The sequence below is a fragment of the Gigantopelta aegis genome, chromosome 10 (assembly GCF_016097555.1).
Source record: "Gigantopelta aegis isolate Gae_Host chromosome 10, Gae_host_genome, whole genome shotgun sequence".
In the NCBI taxonomy this organism is placed as follows: domain Eukaryota; kingdom Metazoa; phylum Mollusca; class Gastropoda; order Neomphalida; family Peltospiridae; genus Gigantopelta; species Gigantopelta aegis.
The window spans coordinates 80,108,635-80,131,559 of NC_054708.1; the positions used below are offsets into that span (position 1 = coordinate 80,108,635).

The 22,925-nt window shown below is 41.6% G+C and overlaps 1 protein-coding gene across 6 annotated transcripts in view; it reads left to right on the top strand.

Moving 5' to 3' along the window:
• Positions 1–13,872, top strand: part of LOC121382734 (leucine zipper putative tumor suppressor 2 homolog) — a 118,214-nt gene extending 104,342 nt beyond the window's left edge. For all 6 annotated transcript variants that reach the window (XM_041512292.1, XM_041512291.1, XM_041512295.1 and 3 more), the window contains 2 exons: positions 661–1,083; positions 10,390–13,872. In XM_041512292.1, the coding sequence (XP_041368226.1) occupies positions 661–1,083; positions 10,390–11,355 (1,389 nt within the window). In that variant the 3' untranslated portion in view covers positions 11,356–13,872. The remainder of the gene's footprint in view (positions 1–660; positions 1,084–10,389) is intronic.
• Positions 13,873–22,925: the final 9,053 nt, after the last annotated feature.

The window sequence follows — 22,925 nt, forward strand, 5'->3', positions numbered from 1 at the left end:
GCGAATTTGTCATAGAACCAAATTCTCTTAGTTTCCCATGACTGGTGTATCAAAGACTGTGGTATGTGCTCTGTCTATGGCAAAGTGCATACAAAAGATTCCTTGCTTAATGGCAAAATGTAGCTGGTTTCCTCAATAGAATACATGTCAAAATTATCAAATATTTAACATCCATTTGTTAATCAATGTGCTCTAGTTGTTTCATTAAGCAAAACAAACTTTAACTTTTCATTTTAAAAACATCAACAATTTAAGACCTTGCAATAGATAATTATGTGTTAAAAACTGGATAATTAATACTACATGTATTACCTTTTTTTTGTTAACTACTTTTTAAATTGTTTAGGAAAGAACCGGCTATTTGGTGATTGTGATTTTAACACTGAGACAGGAAACCCGCTGCTACCACGCAGGCTATTCCTATTATGAAGCAACAAGGAATGTTTTATATGCACTATTCCATTGACAGGACAGTACATACCATGACCTTTGATGTGCCATTAATGAGACTGGTCAGGATGGGTGGATCCTGAATCCATAAATGGAATCTACAACACAATGCATCACAGACTATCACTAGTCTACTTCCCGCCTTTAAATTGTTTAGAATAATTATCTAATTCTAACCTTTCTGAACATCTTTTTGTTGAAATTTTTCAGAATGCTGGGAGGAGCATCGTTCGTCCAATCGCCTTCAAGCCTGTAAATGGTGCCGTCAAGACGATCAGTCCCCCTCGTGGTGCCCACCGGCGCATGTCCAATCAGGACGATGGCTATGGGTCACATGACTATAGTCACATGACTGGCAATGGCACGAATTTGTCTCATGGTAGCTCACACCAGGATGGCAGTGACAGGTCGACAAGCTTCTCGAGCGACTTCTCGCGGCCAGTGGATCGGCCCGAGTCCCTGCCGTCGCTAAACATGAGTCGCGTCTCCAACAACATGGAGGTGTTTCCTGTGCAGACTCCGTCGCCTAGTGACAGCGGGGTTGGGGAGCTAGAGATTCTGTTGAGGGAGAAGGATGCGGAGATCAACACACTGCGCGACGTGATGGATCGCAATGAGAGAGCCATATTCCAGGTCAGCATATCAAAGTTTTAGTCAGCATATCGTGTTTTTAGTCTTAACTTCAATACCGTAATAGAGAGCCATATTCCAGGTCAGCGTATCGTAGTTTTAGTCTTAACTTCAATACCGTAATAAAGAGCCATATTCCAGGTCAGCATATCGTAGTTTTAGTCTTAACTTCAATACCGTAATAGAGAGCCATATTCCAGGTTTTTCATATCGTAGTTTTAGTCTTAACTTCAGTACCGTAATAGAGAGCCATATTCCAGGTCAGCATATCGTAGTTTTAGTCTTAACTTCAATACCGTAATAAAGAGCCATATTCCAGGTCAGCATATCGTAGTTTTAGTCTTAACTTCAATACCGTAATAGAGAGCCATATTCCAGGTTTTTCATATCGTAGTTTTAGTCTTAACTTCAGTACCGTAATAGAGAGCCATATTCCAGGTCAGCATATCGTAGTTTTAGTCTTAACTTCAATACCGTAATAGAGAGCCATATTCCAGGTTTTTCATATCGTAGTTTTAGTCTTAACTTCAGTACCGTAATAGAGAGCCATATTCCAGGTCAGCATATCGTAGTTTTAGTCTTAACTTCAATACCGTAATAGAGAGCCATATTCCAGGTCAGCATATCGTAGTTTTAGTCTCAACTTCAATACCGTAATAGAGAGCCATATTCCAGGTCAGCATATCGTAGTTTTAGTCTCAACTTCAATACCGTAATAGAGAGCCATATTCCAGGTCAGCATATCGTAGTTTTAGTCTTAACTTCAATACCGTAATAGAGAGCCATATTCCAGGTCAGCATATCGTAGTTTTAGTCTTAACTTCAATACCGTAATAGAGAGCCATATTCCAGGTCAGCATATCGTAGTTTTAGTCTTAACTTCAATACCGTAATAGAGAGCCATATTCCAGGTCAGCATATCGTAGTTTTAGTCTTAACTTCAATACCGTAATAGAGAGCCATATTCCAGGTTTTTCATATCGTAGTTTTAGTCTTAACTTCAGTACCGTAATAGAGAGCCATATTCCAGGTCAGCATATCGTAGTTTTAGTCTTAACTTCAATACCGTAATAAAGAGCCATATTCCAGGTCAGCATATCGTAGTTTTAGTCTTAACTTCAATACCGTAATAGAGAGCCATATTCCAGGTTTTTCATATCGTAGTTTTAGTCTTAACTTCAGTACCGTAATAGAGAGCCATATTCCAGGTCAGCATATCGTAGTTTTAGTCTTAACTTCAATACCGTAATAGAGAGCCATATTCCAGGTTTTTCATATCGTAGTTTTAGTCTTAACTTCAGTACCGTAATAGAGAGCCATATTCCAGGTCAGCATATCGTAGTTTTAGTCTTAACTTCAATACCGTAATAGAGAGCCATATTCCAGGTCAGCATATCGTAGTTTTAGTCTCAACTTCAATACCGTAATAGAGAGCCATATTCCAGGTCAGCATATCGTAGTTTTAGTCTTAACTTCAATACCGTAATAGAGAGCCATATTCCAGGTTTTTCATATCGTAGTTTTAGTCTTAACTTCAGTACCGTAATAGAGAGCCATATTCCAGGTCAGCATATCATAGTTTTAGTCTCAACTTCAATACCGTAATAGAGAGCCATATTCCAGGTCAGCATATCGTAGTTTTAGTCTTAACTTCAGTACCGTAATAGAGAGCCATATTCCAGGCCATCATATCGTAGTTTTAATCTTAAGTTCACTATCCAAACAAATGATCAAATAGACCTTGAAATTCAGATCATCTTAATTTTAATACTATCCGAACCTTAGTATCCAAGATATTATTTCTGTATTCAAACAGCCCTAAAAATTCAGATCATCTTGTGTTCAAACAACCCTCAAAATTCAGATCATCTTGTGTTCAAACAGCCCTCAAAATTCAGATAATCTTGTGTTCAAACAACCCTCAAAATTCAGATCATCTTGCGTTCAAACAACCCTCAAAATTCAGATCAAAACTTAGTGTCCAAGAATTATTTCTAAACATTTATAGTCTTATTCAACTTACTGTGCTAGCACAACAAATATGCTATTCAACCTGAGTCATACCTACACACTGCAGAATTCTCTCCCTTGCCGGATATGCGCAATGCTATCCTTGCACGGGCTACCTGTAACTTCATTCTCAATTCTGCAGTCCACCTGTTAACACCTTGTAATTTTGTGTTTGTTTTTTTGGTTGAACTTGACATACGGTTGGTAGTTGGGAATTCTGTGTTGAATTTACCATGTCCGACGCGAGTTCGTTGACAGCTAGCGCACGGAAAGTTTGTGCGCGAGATGGTTGTCCATTTCTTTTACGACGTAAAGACACACACGTGTTGTGTCCGGACTGTCGGTCTTGTTCTCAAGACCGTCAGTGTGAGATCTGCGCCACGTGGTCTCCTGACCAGTGGGTTCGGTTCGGTTCGCAGACTCAGGTTTCGGGTACCAGCAAAATCTTGTCGTCTGCTTCGGCAGTAGTCGGCAAGTCGGACTTAGTGGGTAGGTCCCATAAGTCTGTAGACACTTCTAAAAGTGTCCGGAAAGGGGGGAAACACAAGGGTGTTTCTTCTTCGGTCCGTGTTACGAGTACAGTTACAGATACTTCGGGAGCGCCCCCCCGGGCTCCTATTGTGACCGTGGTACGTGAGCCGTCTTCGTTAGTGACGGCGCCTTCTTCTGTTTGTGTGGCTTCGTCGCGGGCGTCGCCATCGTCGTTACGGTTACCTTTACAAACAGAAGGGGGGCAGGGTGGAGTCGTCGCGGCACCGGTTTTGACGACTTCATCGGTTACCGAGCACATGCACTCCGTTGTGCATAGGTCCACTGCTTCGTCCGCAGAGCAGGTGGCCCCGACTTTGCCTTCGATTGCTGACAGTCGCTTCGGCACCTCAGCATTCTCAAGGCCCGAGGAGAGTTCTGCCAGTTTGCTTCGAACTGAGCCAGTTGTTCCGATGCCGGGATCCGTCTCTGATGGCATCCCGACCGATGTTTACCGTTGGGTGGAGGACTCATCCCGTTTGGGTCCTCCGTTTGCATATGTTTACCCCAAGGGTCCGGTGACTTCGGTAGCAACGGACATCTCCTCACAGTTTGCACCGTCTTTGGTCCCTACCTCTTCGACTTTACTCGATAGAGGACGAGGTTCGCGCAGATACCCCTCGGTTGGGGGTACTCTGTGGCCGCAAACTCCGACCGTTCCGCACTTGGCGCAGGAACGACCGTTAGGCTTTCAGGAAACGTTGTTTCGGAGTTTTGTGGAATTTTTGAACGCTTCGCCTCAGTTGGGATCATTGCTTTCGCAGACGGGACCGACGGGTGCGGCTCCCATTCCCCCCCCCCCTGGTTTTCCGCCAAAACCAGCAGAAACTGCGTCTCGACAGCAGTTTGACGATGCAGTTAGGGATTGTCATTCGGTTCCTATTGTTTCCGTCTCGGGAGACGCTGCCCCAGGGGCGTCTCGATTAGGGGGAGGAGTCCATATCGATCTTCGGGATCCAGTGGACAGTGACCTGGCTTCAGAGGAAGCGTCGGTTGGACCGGATTCTGTCGCTGACCCAGCTCTCTCTCACTTCGGTTCGGAAGTAGAGGAGGAGTGCGATTATCCGGCGGTTCTGGCTTTTGTCAGGGACCAGGTCCGACAGGTATGCGGGGACGCTATACCTCAGGTTGAGGCCCAGCCTACATTCAAGGGTGTCTCCTTCGGGAACCGTTCTTTGAATTTGGTCACTCCTCGTGAGGAGTCGGGTTTACCACTTGCACAGGAGGCGCACAGTTCACTTTGTGACATTGATGTGTTGATCACTGGCAGTGATCGTATCCTGGGAGTGGGTGTTGATGAGTACCCAACGGCACTGCCTACGGGGAAAATCCTAACGGGAGCGCGCATTTTTCGTGCCGACTCCTATGAGACGTTGGGGGCGGATTTTCTCGAACATCCGGCGGTCGTTCCCGCTAGTGTCCGAGCCGCTTGTTCCCCATCGCCGCATGTGTCATTGCCAATCGCGGATCTGGAATCGTTCGAACGGCTGGCTAAGTCGATGTTCCAGGTTAATAACCATTTAGGTACGTTCCTATTTGGCTTGGATAAGGCTGTCGAGAGCCTTCCCGCGATGGCGAAAGGCTGTTTGGAGGCTGCGTCAAAAGCCTCTAAGCATATCGCTCAGTTATCTGGCCGATTGTTTGCGAACAGTCTTTTGTTACGGCGTGACCATTACCTGGCGGGTTTGAGTGCGTCAAACGTTGCGAAGACGTTTTTTCGTACACGTTCGGTACGGGAAAATTTACTTTTCGGTCCCGATTTTAATATTGTCCTAGACAAGGATTTGTCGCGACCAGTCCCGAACACTCGACCCTCAACCTCTGGTAAACGTCGGTCCACGTTTTCGGGGTTCAAGCCTCCTCCTGTAAAAAAGGCTGCTTTTTTACAGTCGGCTCAGATCCCTAGGGTTCCTGACACTAGGAGGCAACCAGGTAACAACCCGTCTTCCGCTAAGCGAGGACGCAAACGTCGTACTGCGTTCCGTTCTCAGTCCACCAGTTACGGGTGGTAAGCGGTTGGGGTGAGGGTACGTGAACGATCGGCAGTTGCTTTCGGAGGTACCGTTAGCAAACATACCCGTGGGGGGCAGGCTCCGCCATTTCCTTCGAAATTGGTGCAAGCTGCCTGGTCTCGACCCCTGGGTTCTGTCGGTCGTTCGACACGGTTACAAAATACCCTTTTCTTCGAGCCCCCCTCTTACTTCCACTCCGAGAATGCCGCCGTTACCGTCCGCGGATCGGCGCGTTTTAGTGGAGAGTATGATTGCCGAGTTTCTCGACAAAGGGGCCATCCAGAGAGTCAGTCTGGACACTCCGGGATTTTATTCTCATCTTTTCTTCGCCCGGAAGAAAAATGGGGAATGGAGACCAATCCTAAATTTGAAGCCACTGAACGTCTACGTCGATGTTCCTTCCATGAAAATGGAAACGGTTCATTCGGTCCGGAACCTGCTTCAAATTGGGGAGTGGGCTGTGTCGATCGATCTGAAAGACGCATACCTCCATGTCCCGGTGCACAAGGCGTTTTGGAAGTTTCTGCGCTTCCTGTTCGACGGGAAAGCGTACGAGTTTCGTGTGCTTCCGTTCGGTTTGGCGACGAGTCCCCATGCTTTTACACGTGTGGTAAAAGCGGTGGTAGGTCATGTTCATTTGTTAGGGGTTCGAATGCATACCTATCTGGACGATTGGTTGATCCCAGCTTCGTCGCAACAGGAGTGTCAGACCAATGTCGGGTTGGTTTTGGACACGATCCTCCAATTGGGTTTTATTCCCAATTGGGTGAAATCGGAGTTAACGCCGGCTCAGATTTTCACATATCTCGGAGTGGTCTTCGATCTTGTGGTAGCGTCGGTTCGTCCCACCGATGCGCGTATCCACAATTTCCAAACGTCGGCGCGACGTTTGATGGGGGAGCAAAGTACTACGGTACGATCTCTCCATTTGGTGTTGGGCCACCTCGAATCTCTGGCCTCATTGATCGTGCGGTTCAGACGATTCAAACGACCACTCCAGTGGCATTTGTCCCCACGGTGGGACGGTCACAATTGGGACACGATAGTGCCTCTGGGCCCATGGTTCACTCATCCGATACAGGAGTGCCTGTCGGACAAGTGCATGTCCCTATCGGTTCCGTTGCACCCCCCTGCTCCGGATCTGATCCTGTTCACGGATGCGTCGCTGCACGGGTACGGGGCGCATCTGTTGGATCAACACATTTCAGGGGTATGGAATCTCTCCGAGAGGAAGCTTCATATCAACTGTTTGGAGATGGAGGCAGTGCATCGTGCCTGTCTTCATTTCCGGTGTGTTCTTCGACACCGTCGAATTCTGTTGAGATGCGACAATACGTCGGTAGTGGCATATCTCAATCGTTGGGGTGGAACCAAATCGGAGACTTTGGGTCGCAAAGCTCTTGCGATTTTGGAATTCTGCGACCAACTAGGGACCACTCTGTGGGCGAAACACATTCCTTCACGGTGAATGTGTTAGCAGATGCCCTCAGTCGACATACCCCTGTTCAGACGGAGTGGATGTTGAACAAAGGGGTGGTCGCAGTGGTTCTTCGGGTGTGGGGCAGTCCACAGGTGGACATGTTTGCCACACGGTTGAACAACCAATTGCCGGTGTTCGTGTCCCCGGTACCGGACACATTGGCGTTGGAGTACGACGCGTTAAGTATGGATTGGACGGGACTGGATTTTTATGCCTTCCCTCCTCCTGTCTTACTCGGCAAGGTGTTGACCAAAGTGGTCCAAGAACCTTGTCACGTGACGTTGATAGCTCCTCTGTGGGTGGCGCAGCCCTGGTTTCCACAGCTCCTGTCACTGTTAGTGGCAGTCCCATTCCGATTACCAGTGTTGTCCGATCTACTCAGCCAGCGACTGAGTCAGACGGTGTGGCATCCGAAGCCGGAGGTCTTCCGGTTTCACGCGTGGAGGTTATCAGGGCTTCCTTGCGACGCAGAGGTTTTTCGACAAGAATTGCGCATCTCGTCTCTTCAGCAAAGCGCAATTCTACCGAGTCGGTTTATCAGTGTCACTGGCGTATGTGGGTTCGTTGGGCGAACGCACGGGATTTCGATCCCTTATCGCCTACTGTCAACGATTTAGCGGAGTACTTTCTGGTGTTGGTCCAAGAAAGGAAACTTAAAGTCACGACAGTGAAAAGTCACAGAGCTGCGATTTTCACTACTCTTAAACAGTGTGGATGTCGTGACTTTTCTACCAACTTGGTGTTGCATGATTTACTTAAATCATTACAATCCACGGTTGAACGACCTTCCATTATTCCGAAATGGAATGTCTTTCTGGTGTTGCATGCTCTTAAGGGTGCGCCTTATGAGCCGTTGAGGTTTGCTAGTCTTCGTGCCTTGACATGGAAGACTCTGTTTCTGGTTTCACTGGCAGCTTGTCGTCGGATCAGTGAGATACATGCTTTTTTGCATGATTTGGTTGATTACAATTCGGACGGGTCTGTCACTTTACGTACCGACCCTATCTTTGTTGCTAAAAACCAGTCTCCAGGGGAAGAGTTTCCACCTACTGTCATTCACAGTTTATCTCGTACACTGTCATCTGATAACTCGGATAGACTTCTTTGCCCGGTGAGAGCATTGAAGTATTATTTGCAGCGTACGAAAAACCGGCGGCAGGGTAAAAAGAGATTGTTTATTTCTTATACCATTAGGCCGGGTGATGTCACAAAAAATGCTTTGTCTCGATGGATAGCAGCTACCATCAAGCTAGCATATGAGATGGCGGGTGATCATGTGTTACGGAATTTCTCTGTTAAACCACATGAGATCCGAGCCATTTCTGCTTCCCTGAATTTTCATGACTCTTTAGATATTATAAAGGTCATGAATGCAGGGGTTTGGAAAGGACGGCACACTTTTGACCGTTTCTATTTCCGGGATATGGCGGTTGGTCCTGACGGTACGCGTAGGATCCAGACAGTCATTGCGGCTCAACACGTCGTGTCTGTGCGCAGGGCAACGGAAAGGGGTCGACCTCTTTTCCGTCCGACTGCCATCGATTCACGCTTCGGACATGTTTAACACTCCACCCTTTTCTGAGGGATGGGGTTTTTTGTAGTGTTGTCTACCATTTCCTCTCCCTGGGGAGATGTTTTTCCTCCCTTTCATGGGGATGAGTTTTTCTTTTGGGAAGCCCCTTTTTATTCCCAAAAGTTTTTTGACTCCTTGTTACCGTATGTCGTGGTTCGTCCTATCTCCATGTCATTACTTCAAAGGAGCTTTTTGGGTACGGGTAAGTCCTCTATTTTCTTACCTCCTCCCATTAATGTTGAATTCACGTGCTCTAACGGTGTCATTGCACGTCCGTTATAGCATATTTGTTGTGCTAGCACAGTAAGTTGAATAAGACTATTAGAAAATTTGTTTCTAATTTTCATTATTATTCATACTTACCTAGTGCTAGCACAACAAACTATACCTCCCACCCACCCCTATGAGGCTTTCCCTCGGTGGGTGGACTTTGAACCGAGAATGAAGTTACAGGTAGCCCGTGCAAGGATAGCATTGCGCATATCCGGCAAGGGAGAGAATTCTGCAGTGTGTAGGTATGACTCAGGTTGAATAGCATATTTGTTGTGCTAGCACTAGGTAAGTATGAATAATAATGAAAATTAGAAACAAATTTTCTAATTATCATCAAACATGTTACAAAATACTCCCAACATTTCAGGGGAAGTAAAATTCACATCATTTTAACTTCAATTCTGTAATATTTCACTATCGAAACCTTATTAAAGAAGAAAATATTTCTAATTGAAAACAGCCCTCAAAATTAAGATCATCTTAATTTTAATACTGTAATATTTCACTATCCAAACTTTAGTGCACAAGAAATTATTTTTAATTTAAAACATGCCTCAGTCATCTTGAGATGATAATTTTGTACACATATTAACAGAGTAAATACATGATTTTGATTGCAGATCGATTTTCCAACAGCTTTTGTCTAAAATGTCCTTTCAACACTGAATACTTTCTCCATACTCTTCCTAATAGCCAAAATGTCCTTTCAACACTGAATACTTTCTCCATACTCTTCCTAATAGCCAAAATGTCCTTTCAACACGGAAAATTTGTATCATCACTTTTTGTTTTACATGTAAAACCATATGCTGGTAAAAGAAATTTTGTAATTATGAACAATAACCCAGCATGACTAACCATTTTACTTCATTTTAATTTTATTTTGTTTGTTCTCTTTATCAATTTGAAAATACTTAAATTACTAAGTTTCTCTTATCTTGGTGTTTTCAAAATGTAGGGAGAGGACTTGACTAAACGTTAGTTTTGTGCTTGAAAAAAATGTGGTAGTTTGTTTTACATCTATATAGTGATGTAAAATGTCTGAGTGTATAATCACATGGACATTTGTCCCAACACTTTACATTATAAAAGGGATGTGATTTAGCTTAGTAAACAGAGCACTCGCCAGAGGTGATTGGGCTGAATCATTAAATCTGCTCAGTGGACACATCCCATCCAGTACCCTATGACTGTTTTATCAAAGGCTATGGTTGAGTTGTCCTGTCTCCATGTGTCTATCTGTCCATCTGTTGCATATATAGTTTCCCTGATGTTTTTTATTTTCTGCAATGCCTCAAGATATTGAGCTAAAATTTTGTGAATAGCTGTATCATGTCGTTACAGATCAAATTTGACTTTCATGGGGATTTGTCCTTTTTTGACAAAGTTCTCTTTATGCCTATAAATAAATCTTTTTTTAAATCACCTTTCAGGTGTACGAGGAGAAGAAATCATCTTGGTTGAGAGACGTACACGAGATTCGCGAGGATTACGAGAAAAAGTTCAAAATCCAACAACGAAAGTCGTACAAAACGGAACAGGTGCTTTCCCTGCAGGTGTACAAGCTGCAGCAGGAGAAGCGGACCCTGAAGGACGAGTACGACAAGGTTTACTGTGAGAAGGAGATCGCCCAGAAACAATGTGTGTCGTATGAGGAGGAGATCCGAGACCTGCGCGTCAAGCTGGCCAGCTACCACAACGGCAAACCGCCGCCACCACAGCTCGACGAGATGACCCAGCTCCGCCAGCAGGTGCGCGACCTCAACGAGGAGGTTTGTCTGAAAAACCGTGAGGTCCTCACCCTCCGCACCCAGCTGCACAACAATGATGCCGAGATGGAGAAGAAGAACAAAGAGATCGCGGAGAAGTTCCGCGAGATTCTGTCCAAAACGGAGGAACTCAAAAGTCTGAAGAATGAGCTGGGTAAGCTCTCTGCCGAGGAACCAGAATTCCGTGACACCGGTGTCCAGTGTGACTGTTTGGTGGACCCTGTTGTGGGAGTTAGTAGTCCTCGGGGAGTTGGTAGTCCTCAAGGAGTTGGTGGTCCTGCAGGAATAGGTGGTCCTCGAGGAGTTTGTAGTCCTCAAGGAGTCGGTGGTGTTCCTCAGGGGTCGTCCCTGGTGTTAGGGAAGGACCGGACAATAGTCTCCCTGCAGGAGGAGGTGGTGAAGCAGAGGCAGGAGCTGTCGGAGAAGCAGGTGGTGTTTGACCGGGACCGGGAGCAGTGGCTGGACGAGAAGAACAAGGTGATCCGCTACCAGAAGCAGCTGCAGCTCAACTATGTCCAGATGTTCCGCAAGAACAAGATGCTGGAGGCTGAGGTGGAACAGCTCACCCTCGAGCTGGAGAGTCGCGACCTCAAACTGATGGCCATGAGTGGGGAGGAGTCAGTCTGTTGACGAGCGTCACTTGCTATCATAGTGTGCAGCTGTATTAATATGCAACCCAGTCTGATGTGGAAGATTGTGTTACTCTCAAACTGATGGCCATGAGTGGGGAGGAGTCAGTCTGTTGACGAGCGTCACTCGCTGTCATAGTGTGCAGCTATGTTAATATGCAACTCTTGTCATGGTAACTTGTCACTCCTTTTCATAGTGTACAGCTGTGTTAATATGCAACTCGTCATGGTAGCTTGTTAATACACAACTCAGTTTGATATGGTTTTTTGTGTTAATCTCAAAATGATGGCTGAGAGTACAAAATGAGCCTGTCAGTCAATCAGTCAGTCAACCATCATTATCTGACTAGTGGTACATCCACTTGGGCATCACCTTGAATGCCCTGGAAAATGTGCATGGATGTATTACTATGCAACCAAGTCTGCAATGATTATTCTATTTAGTCTTATACTCAATCTGTCATGGATTGTTGTGCCACTCAGTTCACCACCATGGAGATACTTACTGTACATCTTTCAAGAGTAAACATTCAGTTGTCTGTAGATTGAGTTGGATAAACATAACTTATAGTCTGTGAGGTATCAAGCAGTGAGATACCAAATATATCAAGCTGGTGGGATAATAAGCTGTATCATTTGAAGCTATGGTGTATCATGGCTATATCAAACTGGAGAGACAAACCTCTGTTGTATCACCTGTGAGATACCTACTTTCGAGAAATATTAAACTGCAACAGAACAATTTATGAAGCATCATCATGTTTGATATTAAACTGTGAAATACGACCATATGATGTCAGTCTGTGAGATATTAACTTGTGAGGGCAGGCTGATTTCAGCTGATGAGACACCAATCATGGCTATATCAAACTGGAGAGACAAACCTCTGTTGTATCACCTGTGAGATACCTACTTTCGAGAAATATCAAACTGCAACAGAACAATTTATGAAGCATCATCATGTTTGATATTAAACTGTGAAATACGACCATATGATGTCAGTCTATTAACTTGTGAGGACAGGCTGATTTCAGCTGATGATGAAAGTGTTTTCTACCTTGCCATAAGAGAATCCTGTCAGATGAATTGGTCCATCGTCCATGTGTTCTGTCATTCTATCATGTAGCTGAAAGTCTTCAGTTCCTTGTAACAAAAGTGATGGAGCTGATGACAGTAATTCATTATTTCATTACTTACATGTATTTATACCTGCCACACAAAAGTGTTGGTGCAAGTTTGTCCTGACCATGGAAATATTGACGATAATTTGGCGATGCTACAAGCATGCAACATTCATTTGTTATCAAATATACCACTACATTAGTAGAAATGTTATTCTGATGGGAAGTCAGTGATGTGCAGCTAAAATGTTATTGTTTTAAAAAAAAAATTGTGATAGGATGGATTAACTAAAATTAACCAAAAAACAAACATACTATAAATATGCAAACAATTTCCCCAACCCCCAAAAGGTGCTTTGACTGTGTCACAAGAGAAGCAGAAAAGTGTGCCAAAAATGATGTACAAAAATGTATATGTGACATTTATGTGAGCTGTGTGACAACCAATGAGAATGTAGGAAAACAATTTGTGCGTTGTGACCCGTGCCTTATTCCAGCAATAATGTGCTTCAAAACAACCTGCTCCCAGATCAACCTTCAGTTTATGTGACACACCATTTGGTGCACTCCTGCAATTCCACTAGGTAAACCTGTCTATAGAGGACACTCTATAACTCCACTACTTAACAACACTTAAGGACATATAATTAGCCTTTAAAAACAGATGACCTGTGTAAAGCAGTCAAAATGGAAACAAATTCCAAGAATACCCTATAGCAGGCACCTTCTTACAAAGTAACCAGTATACACAGGTGGCTGTTATACAGTATGCCATTAAATCTGCTTTGAGTGCATGTACATGTCCTTATTAAGCAAGTGATCATACATGTATATGCTGGTTAAATATATATAACAGAGTGTGCCTGAATCTAAATTGGATATAGGCATGTTAATAAAGTTCCCTATAACAGAACTGCCTTTGCAGATAACCTTTTACTGTAATCAGTGACTGTTATTATTCAGGTGTTGCTATGCAGAGTAGTTGTTATAGACAGTGCCCTCTGTAGGAGAGTTTAACTGTTTTAAACATGCACAAGCATGGAGTTGGTTTGATGGTTTACAGTGATAAAACTTCATTAGAAAATATTTTGTTTATCACGGCCAGTGTATGGGCACTGCATGCTGTATATATTGTGACACTTAATACAAGTGACATTTTCCAGTATACGGTGTTTTCACTCTTCTAGAAGCCAGTTTCCAACATTTTAAAAAGAAGAAAATTGATTATTTTCTCATTTATAGAAATTACTTGTAATATTGTATAATTAGTTCTTTTTCCAAAAACATTTTTTCTTTTAGTTCATCTTCATTTCACTTCTTTCTTTTTTCTCTCTCTGTCTCTTTTGTATTAAAAAGAAAGTGAAATAAAATGTATTACTCAGCCAACACACACAAACACAAACACAGACAGACACGCGTGCGTGCACACACACACACACACACACACAAACACATGCATTCACACACAAACACACATGCATTCAACACTCATGGCCTTTTAAAATATTTTATATAAATAAATGGGCTATATGATGGCTTAGCACTTTGGAGATGTAATTATTGTACTTTCATTTTTGATAACATACTTTACAATAAGATGTTATAATTGTACTAAATGTACATACATTTTGAGATATAAAATATTTTAATACAACTACTAAAATTTGTCAGCATGAGTGTTTTTGTACATGTATAGCAGTACATTGTATTTCCATGTTCAATAGACATTACACTGGTGGGGAAAGGTAATGCAACTGTACTCCATCTATACACAAAATACATACACATATGTATAGGCACACACACACACAGGGTTAATCTATAAAGTAAGTACATGCTAAGTAGGGGAGAGGGTTGGACATCATATACAATGATCGTGCAATGGAAGGGGAGTTCATGAACTGAATAGATATTTTCTATTAAAAAAATAACAATTACCAAATAAAACCTAATGATAAATGATTAAGTTTAAAATTGGTTTAATATGTTTTATCAGTAAACTTAAATTCTGGTAATCATGGTATATTTTAAATGTTATGTTTGACTTTGCATTTAAAGGTTTTCATAACTCCAGGGTCAAATAAGCTTTTACTGTCCCAGTGGATCTCAGGGGTTCAGCAAGTCCCTTTTTAGAGTTTTCGGGTCCCCCCTTAGAAATCCTAGATCCACCCTTGTGAAAGACTTTATTAATTTATTGTTATTTACTTATCGGTTCATGATCAAAGAAATAACAAAGGAAGTGATATATGTGTGTATAGTCCACTTTGATCATACAACCATTGAAATACAAAAGTAGTTGTTATTTTTATATTGATACCTTAAAGTCACTGATCCTGGATATTAGAAAAAATATTAATTTTTTTTTAATTATTATTATTATTATTATTTTTGTTTGTTTGTTGCTTTTACGGTTTTCTTTACCAACACATTTAAATCTTAGAATTAACATGAAAGAAGGAACAAATTCTATTCAAAATGCACAATATGGTTTCTGGGCCCCATGCTTATAAAACTTTGCATGTCATTGCCATGACATTACTGTCTCAGACTTTACTGTCTTAGAATGTTGACTCTAGACTCTAAAATGTCTTATAAGCATTGGGTCTGGTAATCAGTTTTACAACATCTTCTGCTTTCTATCTTTCTTCTCTTTTTTTTTGGACAGTTCCAAATACCGGTACATCACAATTCCTAATTTTTTGGAGTCATAATATTGATCATAAGCTTCTATCTGTGTGTATCTAAGTTTTCAACATTGTTTTTATTTTAAGTTACACAAGTCTAATATATAATAATGAGGAGTCTAATTTTGGGACTATTTGCTAGAACTGTCTCTCATTTTCTAGCACTTGCTTCCAAATTGAAATCTGAGAGGCAAAGATTGCTTCCTACTCCACAAGATAAATTTCAAGCTTTAATATTGCACATTCCTTGCAACTTCTTGCTTACATTATCGATTTTGGTATGTCCAATATGTTTCTGGTCATCATAGTATTTGTATTAGCTTAAAAAATACATTTATTTAAAACTGAAATAATGTAACTTAAAAACCAGGTTCGGTGACTTAAGTATTCGAGACAAAATCTGCACTTCATGATATTGTTTCTCTTTTGTCAGACTGCTAGTCATCACTTATGTACAGTTTCATACATAAATACAGACTATGAAATTTACAACTTGCCTTTGTGTTGTTTGTTTTTAAAATTAATTCAGCCAGATCTCTATACATGTATGTGAACAGCATGTAGACATGCTTATTCTCTGTGGTACAAAATATAAATAGCAAAATATTGGGAGATGATCAACATATTTGTGATATCAAAGTTTAATCAAGCCAGAGCTTCAGACTCAAATCTTTAAATTCATTATAGCACAGAGCATGCAATTGAATGTTGTTGCTATGACTTTAAATGCCATAATATAACCACAATACCACCAAAAGGTTAACGTTTGCTTTGTTTAATGACACTACTAGAGCACATTAATTTATTAATCGGTTATTGGATGTCAAACATTTCGTAATTTTGTCATATAGTCTTAGAGAGGAAACCCGTTACATTTTTTCATTATAGGATAGCACATACCACAGCCTTTGATATACCAGTCGTGGTGCATTGGCTGGAACAAGACCATACCACCAAGGCCAGTTAATTATTAAAACCGAAAATGCAGCACTGGATCTTCTGTTTGCACTTTCCCATAGACTACATATGACTGTCTTCGATGTACCACTTGTGAGGCACATTATTGGTTCGGAGTGACAAAATAAATCCATTAAGGGGTCTATTAATCCTACAGTTTATGGGAAAAGTAACTAATTCACAGACTGATTCCACATGGAAGAAACTTCTTAATAATCTGGGTTAAAGTGGTACTTGTTCTTCTAAAACAATTACGTTGAATATATTTTGGGTAAAAGATAATTTATCCGAGAACCTCTTAAAGAATTCACCTCCAAACCCTCCTAGAAGGAAGAAGGAAGAAATGTGTATTTAACAGCACTCAACACATTTTTATTATGGTTATTGGAATATGATGTCAGATATATGGTTAAAGACCACACAGATAATGAGATGAAACCCACTTTCACCATGTCACGGGTCACGGGCTACTCTTTTTGATTAGCAGCAAACCACAAGGGATCTTTCATATGTACCATCTCACAGACAGGACAGTAGGGAGTACATACCAATTGTGGAGCACTGGCTGGATGAAATGGTCCAACAGGCCCACCAACTGGGATCAATTCTAGACCCACTGCACATCAGTCGAATACTTTACCAGTGGGCAACATCCTGACCCTACACCCTCCAAAAAACAAAGATAACATTGAGTGCTCTTTGTGAAGCAAGTTGCACTCCACATCATGTGGTCAGAACAGTAAACATTTTGCACACACCTTTTTTCAATTTTAAATTACTGTATCCACCACTGAATAGAAGTGGAAGTAGGCAAACATAATTCATTCCATTCCAATATTTATTAACATGCTCATATACCACTAGGGTTTCAAGCATGTCTGTCACGGGCCCATCCTCTGGATAGCCAGCAGGAGTGGTCCGGGACAGAAATATAGGGACAATTTTGAAATTTAAACCGAAAATGTTTAAAGGGACTTTACCAATTTATTTGTGCTTTTCAAACATAACATACCTATTGCTTAAACTTTTTGCCACATTTTTGGCCGGGTGGTCTAAACTTAAAAAGAAAACTCTAAATCTATATTTTTATTTAACCCTAGGGAAATTAGGAGTTAGGTTAATATCGAGTCAAATCCGCCACACGGAGAATTATGTAATTTGAGGGAGGTGCCATGTCGGTATTGGGAATCTAAGTGTGGCAGGCAGGCAGAATTCACCAAAAAGCTAAATGAAGCATTGTCATCTTAATTTTAAAGCAATTTGGTTGGCAAACACTTGCCGACATTGATTTTGAGGCCTGCAGTTTAAACTGGTAACGGGATTAAATAATGGAAAGCAATCATTATCAAGTGACACCACATAAAGTGTTGGGTTACCAGATGCATTAGTCCTATTCAACTTATTGTGCTAGCACAATAACAATCAATGCTATACAACTACCCCCCCCCCCCCCCGTCATAACATCCACTGCAGAATTGTCTCCCCTTGCCAGACGTATGTAGTACACACGCGCATGGGCAGATTGTCAATCCTGGTTTTAGACTGCAGTCCATTGTAGACTTGGTTAGATTAGCTCTATATTATAAAAACTTCTTAATTTACGTTTTCATAAATCGTAAAGTGTTTTTATTTTGTTCTCATTACATTCTCATCCATACTGCTTCATACGAGGTCGATTTGGGGATTTTGTTCTTGGGGGTAAAATGTCGGACACGGCTTCCTCTAGCTCAAACCAACTGGTAGGGTATGCGGAGGGCGCGGGTGTATTTAAGTCCCGCTCTTCGATTCGCATGTGCCGTGTCGCATGTGCCACTCATGTTTGTTTGAGTGACGTCTGTGTCACGTGGTTTGCCGCCACGTGGGCGAAGTTTCGAAAGCAGACACGCGACATCGATAGAAGAGTATTAGTCTAGGCACAAATCTGGAAAAGAGCTCTAGAAAATGGTTGTTACGGCATTTTGGGGTAGAATATGGTATACAGTTGTTTTTATATGATTTGGACCTGCTGATTCCAAAAATGCTGTATACCAAACTGAATTTTGTGTTGTTAACCATCTAAAGCCCCAAAACAAGATGGCCACCATATTTTATATAAGATTGGATTACTTCTCATCTAATTGAGATATTATAATCATCTCAGACCTGTTTTTGACATTTGAACTACCCAGTAGTTCAATGAAAGCAAATTCAAGTATGTAGGATATAAATATTTACAGGAAAGGTCAAGGTCACATTTTCAAGAACACTTCAATAGAAGAAGAACCATATTATTTTTCTCAGCTAAGGTGTAATAGTTAATAGCCCAACTCTGTTATAGGGTTTTTCTTACACAAACAATATATTTAAACATGTAATTAAATATTCCAGCTAGTCTTTACAATAGAGTATTTATGTTTGGTATTGGTGCACCTAATAGTGGTGGGTGGGGTGGGGGATGGGGGGGGGGGGGTTAGATGACCACATTTGAAATTCTAAAAAAATCCTTCGATTTCTAACATTGGTCCAGCAGAATTTTTTTTGATATAACTCTGGCATACACCAAGACTTAGCAATGCACTATCTCGGTTTGGTCAAAGACATGCTGAAGATCCTAACTTTATGCTATAGTGGGAATATCTGCAGATGGTGAAAGTGCTGTTGATGTTTATCTGTGTTTAACGAGTTGGCGTTTGGGAGCTACACCTCTTTGCATTCCAATGTATGCTTCCCTATTTTCACATATATGATCATAAAAATTTTGCAAAATGGGGGTATTATATATCTTGCTGAGATGAATCAATTGCTCAGTGATGTTCTTGAGCAGTTCAGAGAGGGAAACTTTGTAGTGAAGGTGGGGAATTCCAGATTCAACCAAGTGGATCCTGATCAGTCTCAGGAATGGCTGAATGGAAGAGGTAAGAGAGGAGGTGGAATAGTTGGAATAACAAAGACTGTATCTGCTTTAAGTAGAAGGGCTTTATCATTTAACCTACGAGCACAGATTGCAGCTGTCACTAGGCAGCTCTATGATCTTGCACTCGATGATTCATTAGTCCACAAAGAAGCCACCAAGAGCCAAAGACCGAGATATTGTGAAGATGAAGAAAGAGTTATACAGATTCTAAACACTTTTGGTGTGTTCCAAGAAGATGAACATGATGATGCAACACTGTGCAACATTGCAACAAAGGATCAGGCAACAAAAGAGATTACAGAGGCATTGCTTCATGCAAGAGACACAGTGCAGAAGCAAGTTGGAGAATTTGTGAGGGACAGACTGATTCTTACTGGTGAAGGACAGTTTGGAAAACAGTTCAGAGATCCTTTGCAAAAGAATAAGTCACTTAGCATTTTCCAACATTTATGATGTTCCTAAGGTGACTAATGACAAGGGGAAGACATTAAAAGCAGACAGGTCTATCCTGCAGACTACTCATTGCTTCTGAAGCTGGTCGAAATGTTGACTTGAAAAACATACTAAAGCACAGCTTCTGCCAGTACCTCTGTCACTTGCATAGATTGATGATAGTCTTCGCACAGGACACAAATTAGTGCTTATGGAAGAACTAACAAAGAACATATCTTGTCTAGCGACCATAGAAATCCCTAATAGTGCAACACTTATAATTGATGGCCAGGCATTGGTTGTTGCTTTAGGGAAGCCGCAAAATGCATTAACATTTGGTGATTTTGCAGATATTTTTGTACAGGCAGTCTACCAATCTGTGCAAAGTACAGTCGAATTCATATCCTTTTTGACAGATACGAACATCATTCTATCAAGTCAGGAGAAAGAGAGGAACTGCTATTCGGACAAAGATCGAGTGAAGACAAATACCCTTACCACATGACTGGCCTGGGTTTCTATCCCACCAAGACAACAAAATTGACTTAGCTACATTTTTATCAGATGAACTGATCAGTACATCCCCATCAGACAAGAGTATTGTAGTTGCTGAAGGATTCACAGATGGAACAGATGTCAGAAGCAACACTCCAGACAGCAACATCACACAGTTACAAGGTTACCATGAGAAGGCTGATACTCGAATTGTGCTTCACTGTGTGAATGAAGTTCCGACACTGATGTTTTCCTGCTGCTCATTGCACATTATGCAAGAATGAAGTGCACTAATTTGTGGTTAAAGGGAGGGACACACAAAGCACAAAAATTCATTTCAGTGAGCGAGGTTATCAATACACATGGTTTAGACCTCCCAACAGCTCAACTTCTTCCTTTTCATGTGCTAACAGGTTGTGATACAACTTCATACCTGTCTGGTCACACCAAGAAAACAACTCTTGATATCTTCTACAAGTACAATTAAAGAACTGCTTGATAGCCTTGGTAAAGAGCCTCTAACAGAACATACAATGCATAATGCTGAGTCATTAATTTGTAAGATCTATAAAGTTCCCAATGCAGCCACTACAAACAAGGCCAGATATGTACTGTTCAAAAATGCACAGCGTCCAGAAATGCTCCCTCCAACAAGTGATGCTGCAAGATACCACATACAAAGAACTCATTACGAAATCAGCATTTGGCTTCAGGCCAGTACATTACTTCTAAATATTCCACCTGCCACAACTATCAGATGGGAACTGAAAGATGACCAAATCCAACCAGTTTTAGTATCCCTACCATCTGTACCAGCAACCTGTTTGCAACTAATTGCATGTGGCTGCACGTCCATGTGTTCCTCTCAGAAATGTAAATGCAGAAAGGCAAAACTGTCATGCACTGGTGCTTGCAAATGTGCAGCTGACTGCATGAACATTGACGTAGTTGAACAATGATAGATTTAATGTCTGTGTGACCCAACGTAAGAAGTCTATAACAGTGTGAGTTTGAATGCAATATTTGAAGTTTATGTTTATATTAATATAACATGTCTCAAATGTTAGTTATTAATCTAATTTTATACTTTGGTGCTTAATTTCATCAATTATCCAAAACACAACATGTAAAAACTACAGTGAAGGCCAAATTACATTTATAGAGAGAAACAATACAATGTCTTGTTGTATTGAGAAACCACCTTGCAAACTGACCTTGACCTTTCCTGTAAATTACCAAAACCTTGATACTACATACTTCAATTTGTTTTTATTGAATTGTTGGATGCTTAGTATGTCAGAAAAATGTCTTAGATCATTGTTATATTTCAATTAGTTGAGAAGTAATGAAATCATATAGAAATATTGGCGGCCATCTTGTTTTAGGGCTTTAGGGGGGTTAAAAACACAAAATTCAGCTTGGTATACAGCATTTTTGGAATCACAAAGTCCTAGTCATATAAAAACGACTGTATACCATATTCTACCCAAAAATGCCTGAACAAGTATGAAATCTCCAAAATGTGCCTAGACTATATGGTGAGGAAAAGGCGTAGCGTCTCCTGGGTCGTCCTTTAGCTTGGCAAGTCGGCGCTCGCTTTCGAGGCTTCTCTGACAAGTGGTAGGTGCAAGGACGCTTACTCTTCATCCTGCCAGTCATGGCGATGCCAGTAAACTAGCAAGACTGGTTTCTGCAGCTGATGTTAAATAACAGTGGCAGATCCAGAAAATCCGGGGGGGTGGGGGGACAGTGACATGAGGCAGAATGCCAAGAGAACTTTGGGGGGAGTTTTGGAGGGGGATCGTACAAAAAATTTAAATTAATATATAATAAAATTATAACTATCACAAAATTTAGGGGGGGGGGGCGTCCCCTGCGCGCTCCCCCCCCCCCCCTAGATCCGCCTCTAATGAATGTGATTTTATAGAACGTTTTGTTACCAGTAAAATTGTTTATGAATGAGCGCACACCCTCCTGACCATGCCACAGATATTAAGTACCTAACCTATTGTAATTCCAGCTCACTTTTACTGAAAAAGAAAAAAAAATGAATGCACTGAACACATGTTTATTTACCATTGTATTGTATTAATTATGTGGCTATGGACCACACAAATAATGAGAGGAAACCTGTGACTCCATGGGCTTTTCTCTTCAATAAGCAGCAAGAGATCCTTCATATGCACCATCCAATAGACAGGACACTACATACCACATCATACCATCAGTTGTGAAGCACCTGGTGGAACGAGATCCTAGATCGATCACATATCAGGTGAGTGGATCGGAGGTGGGTGGGCTGTTGGGGTCCATAGGAGATTTTTTAAATGTATCATCTACAATAATATAAAACTAAATTGCCCTGAAAACAATTTTCAAATTTTCCAGCGAGCATGCCCACTGAACACCAAAACTCTTATTTACGTCATGCAATACAAAAAACTAAACAGAAGAGTTCCTGAAGGTCCATTACTCCAAAGATTTGCAATTCCAAAACAATAGACTGGCAAAAAAGTTAGTCGCTAATGTTTATTTTCGTTTTTATAAAGGCATTAAAATATATACTCTTCAAAAAAAGAAACGCAAAAGGGTACAAATGGGTTATAACTCCGATTTTATGTTTCCTACCGGTTCATGCTTTGTGAATATAAGGTCATTGCATGTCCCAAACACATTCCCACGGTTACATTCGATAAAACGCAGCTACTGTACAATAAAGTTCCAAAATGTGAATATTCGCAAAAACGCAGCCACGTGCAAACCATGTCACCACTGCACGTGCGTTGTCTGCACGTGCAACATGAACACCGACAGTATAAAAGTGCAGGGTGTTCGCTTGCCTGGCCTCTGTATCTGGCCGACAGTTGACAATCCAGGACATGCCACGTCTCAGTGAACCGCAGAGAAACAATGCCATCGGCCGACTAGACGCAGGCGAATCCAGAACGGCCGTTGCCAGGGCATTCCATGTGTCCCCAAGCACCATCTC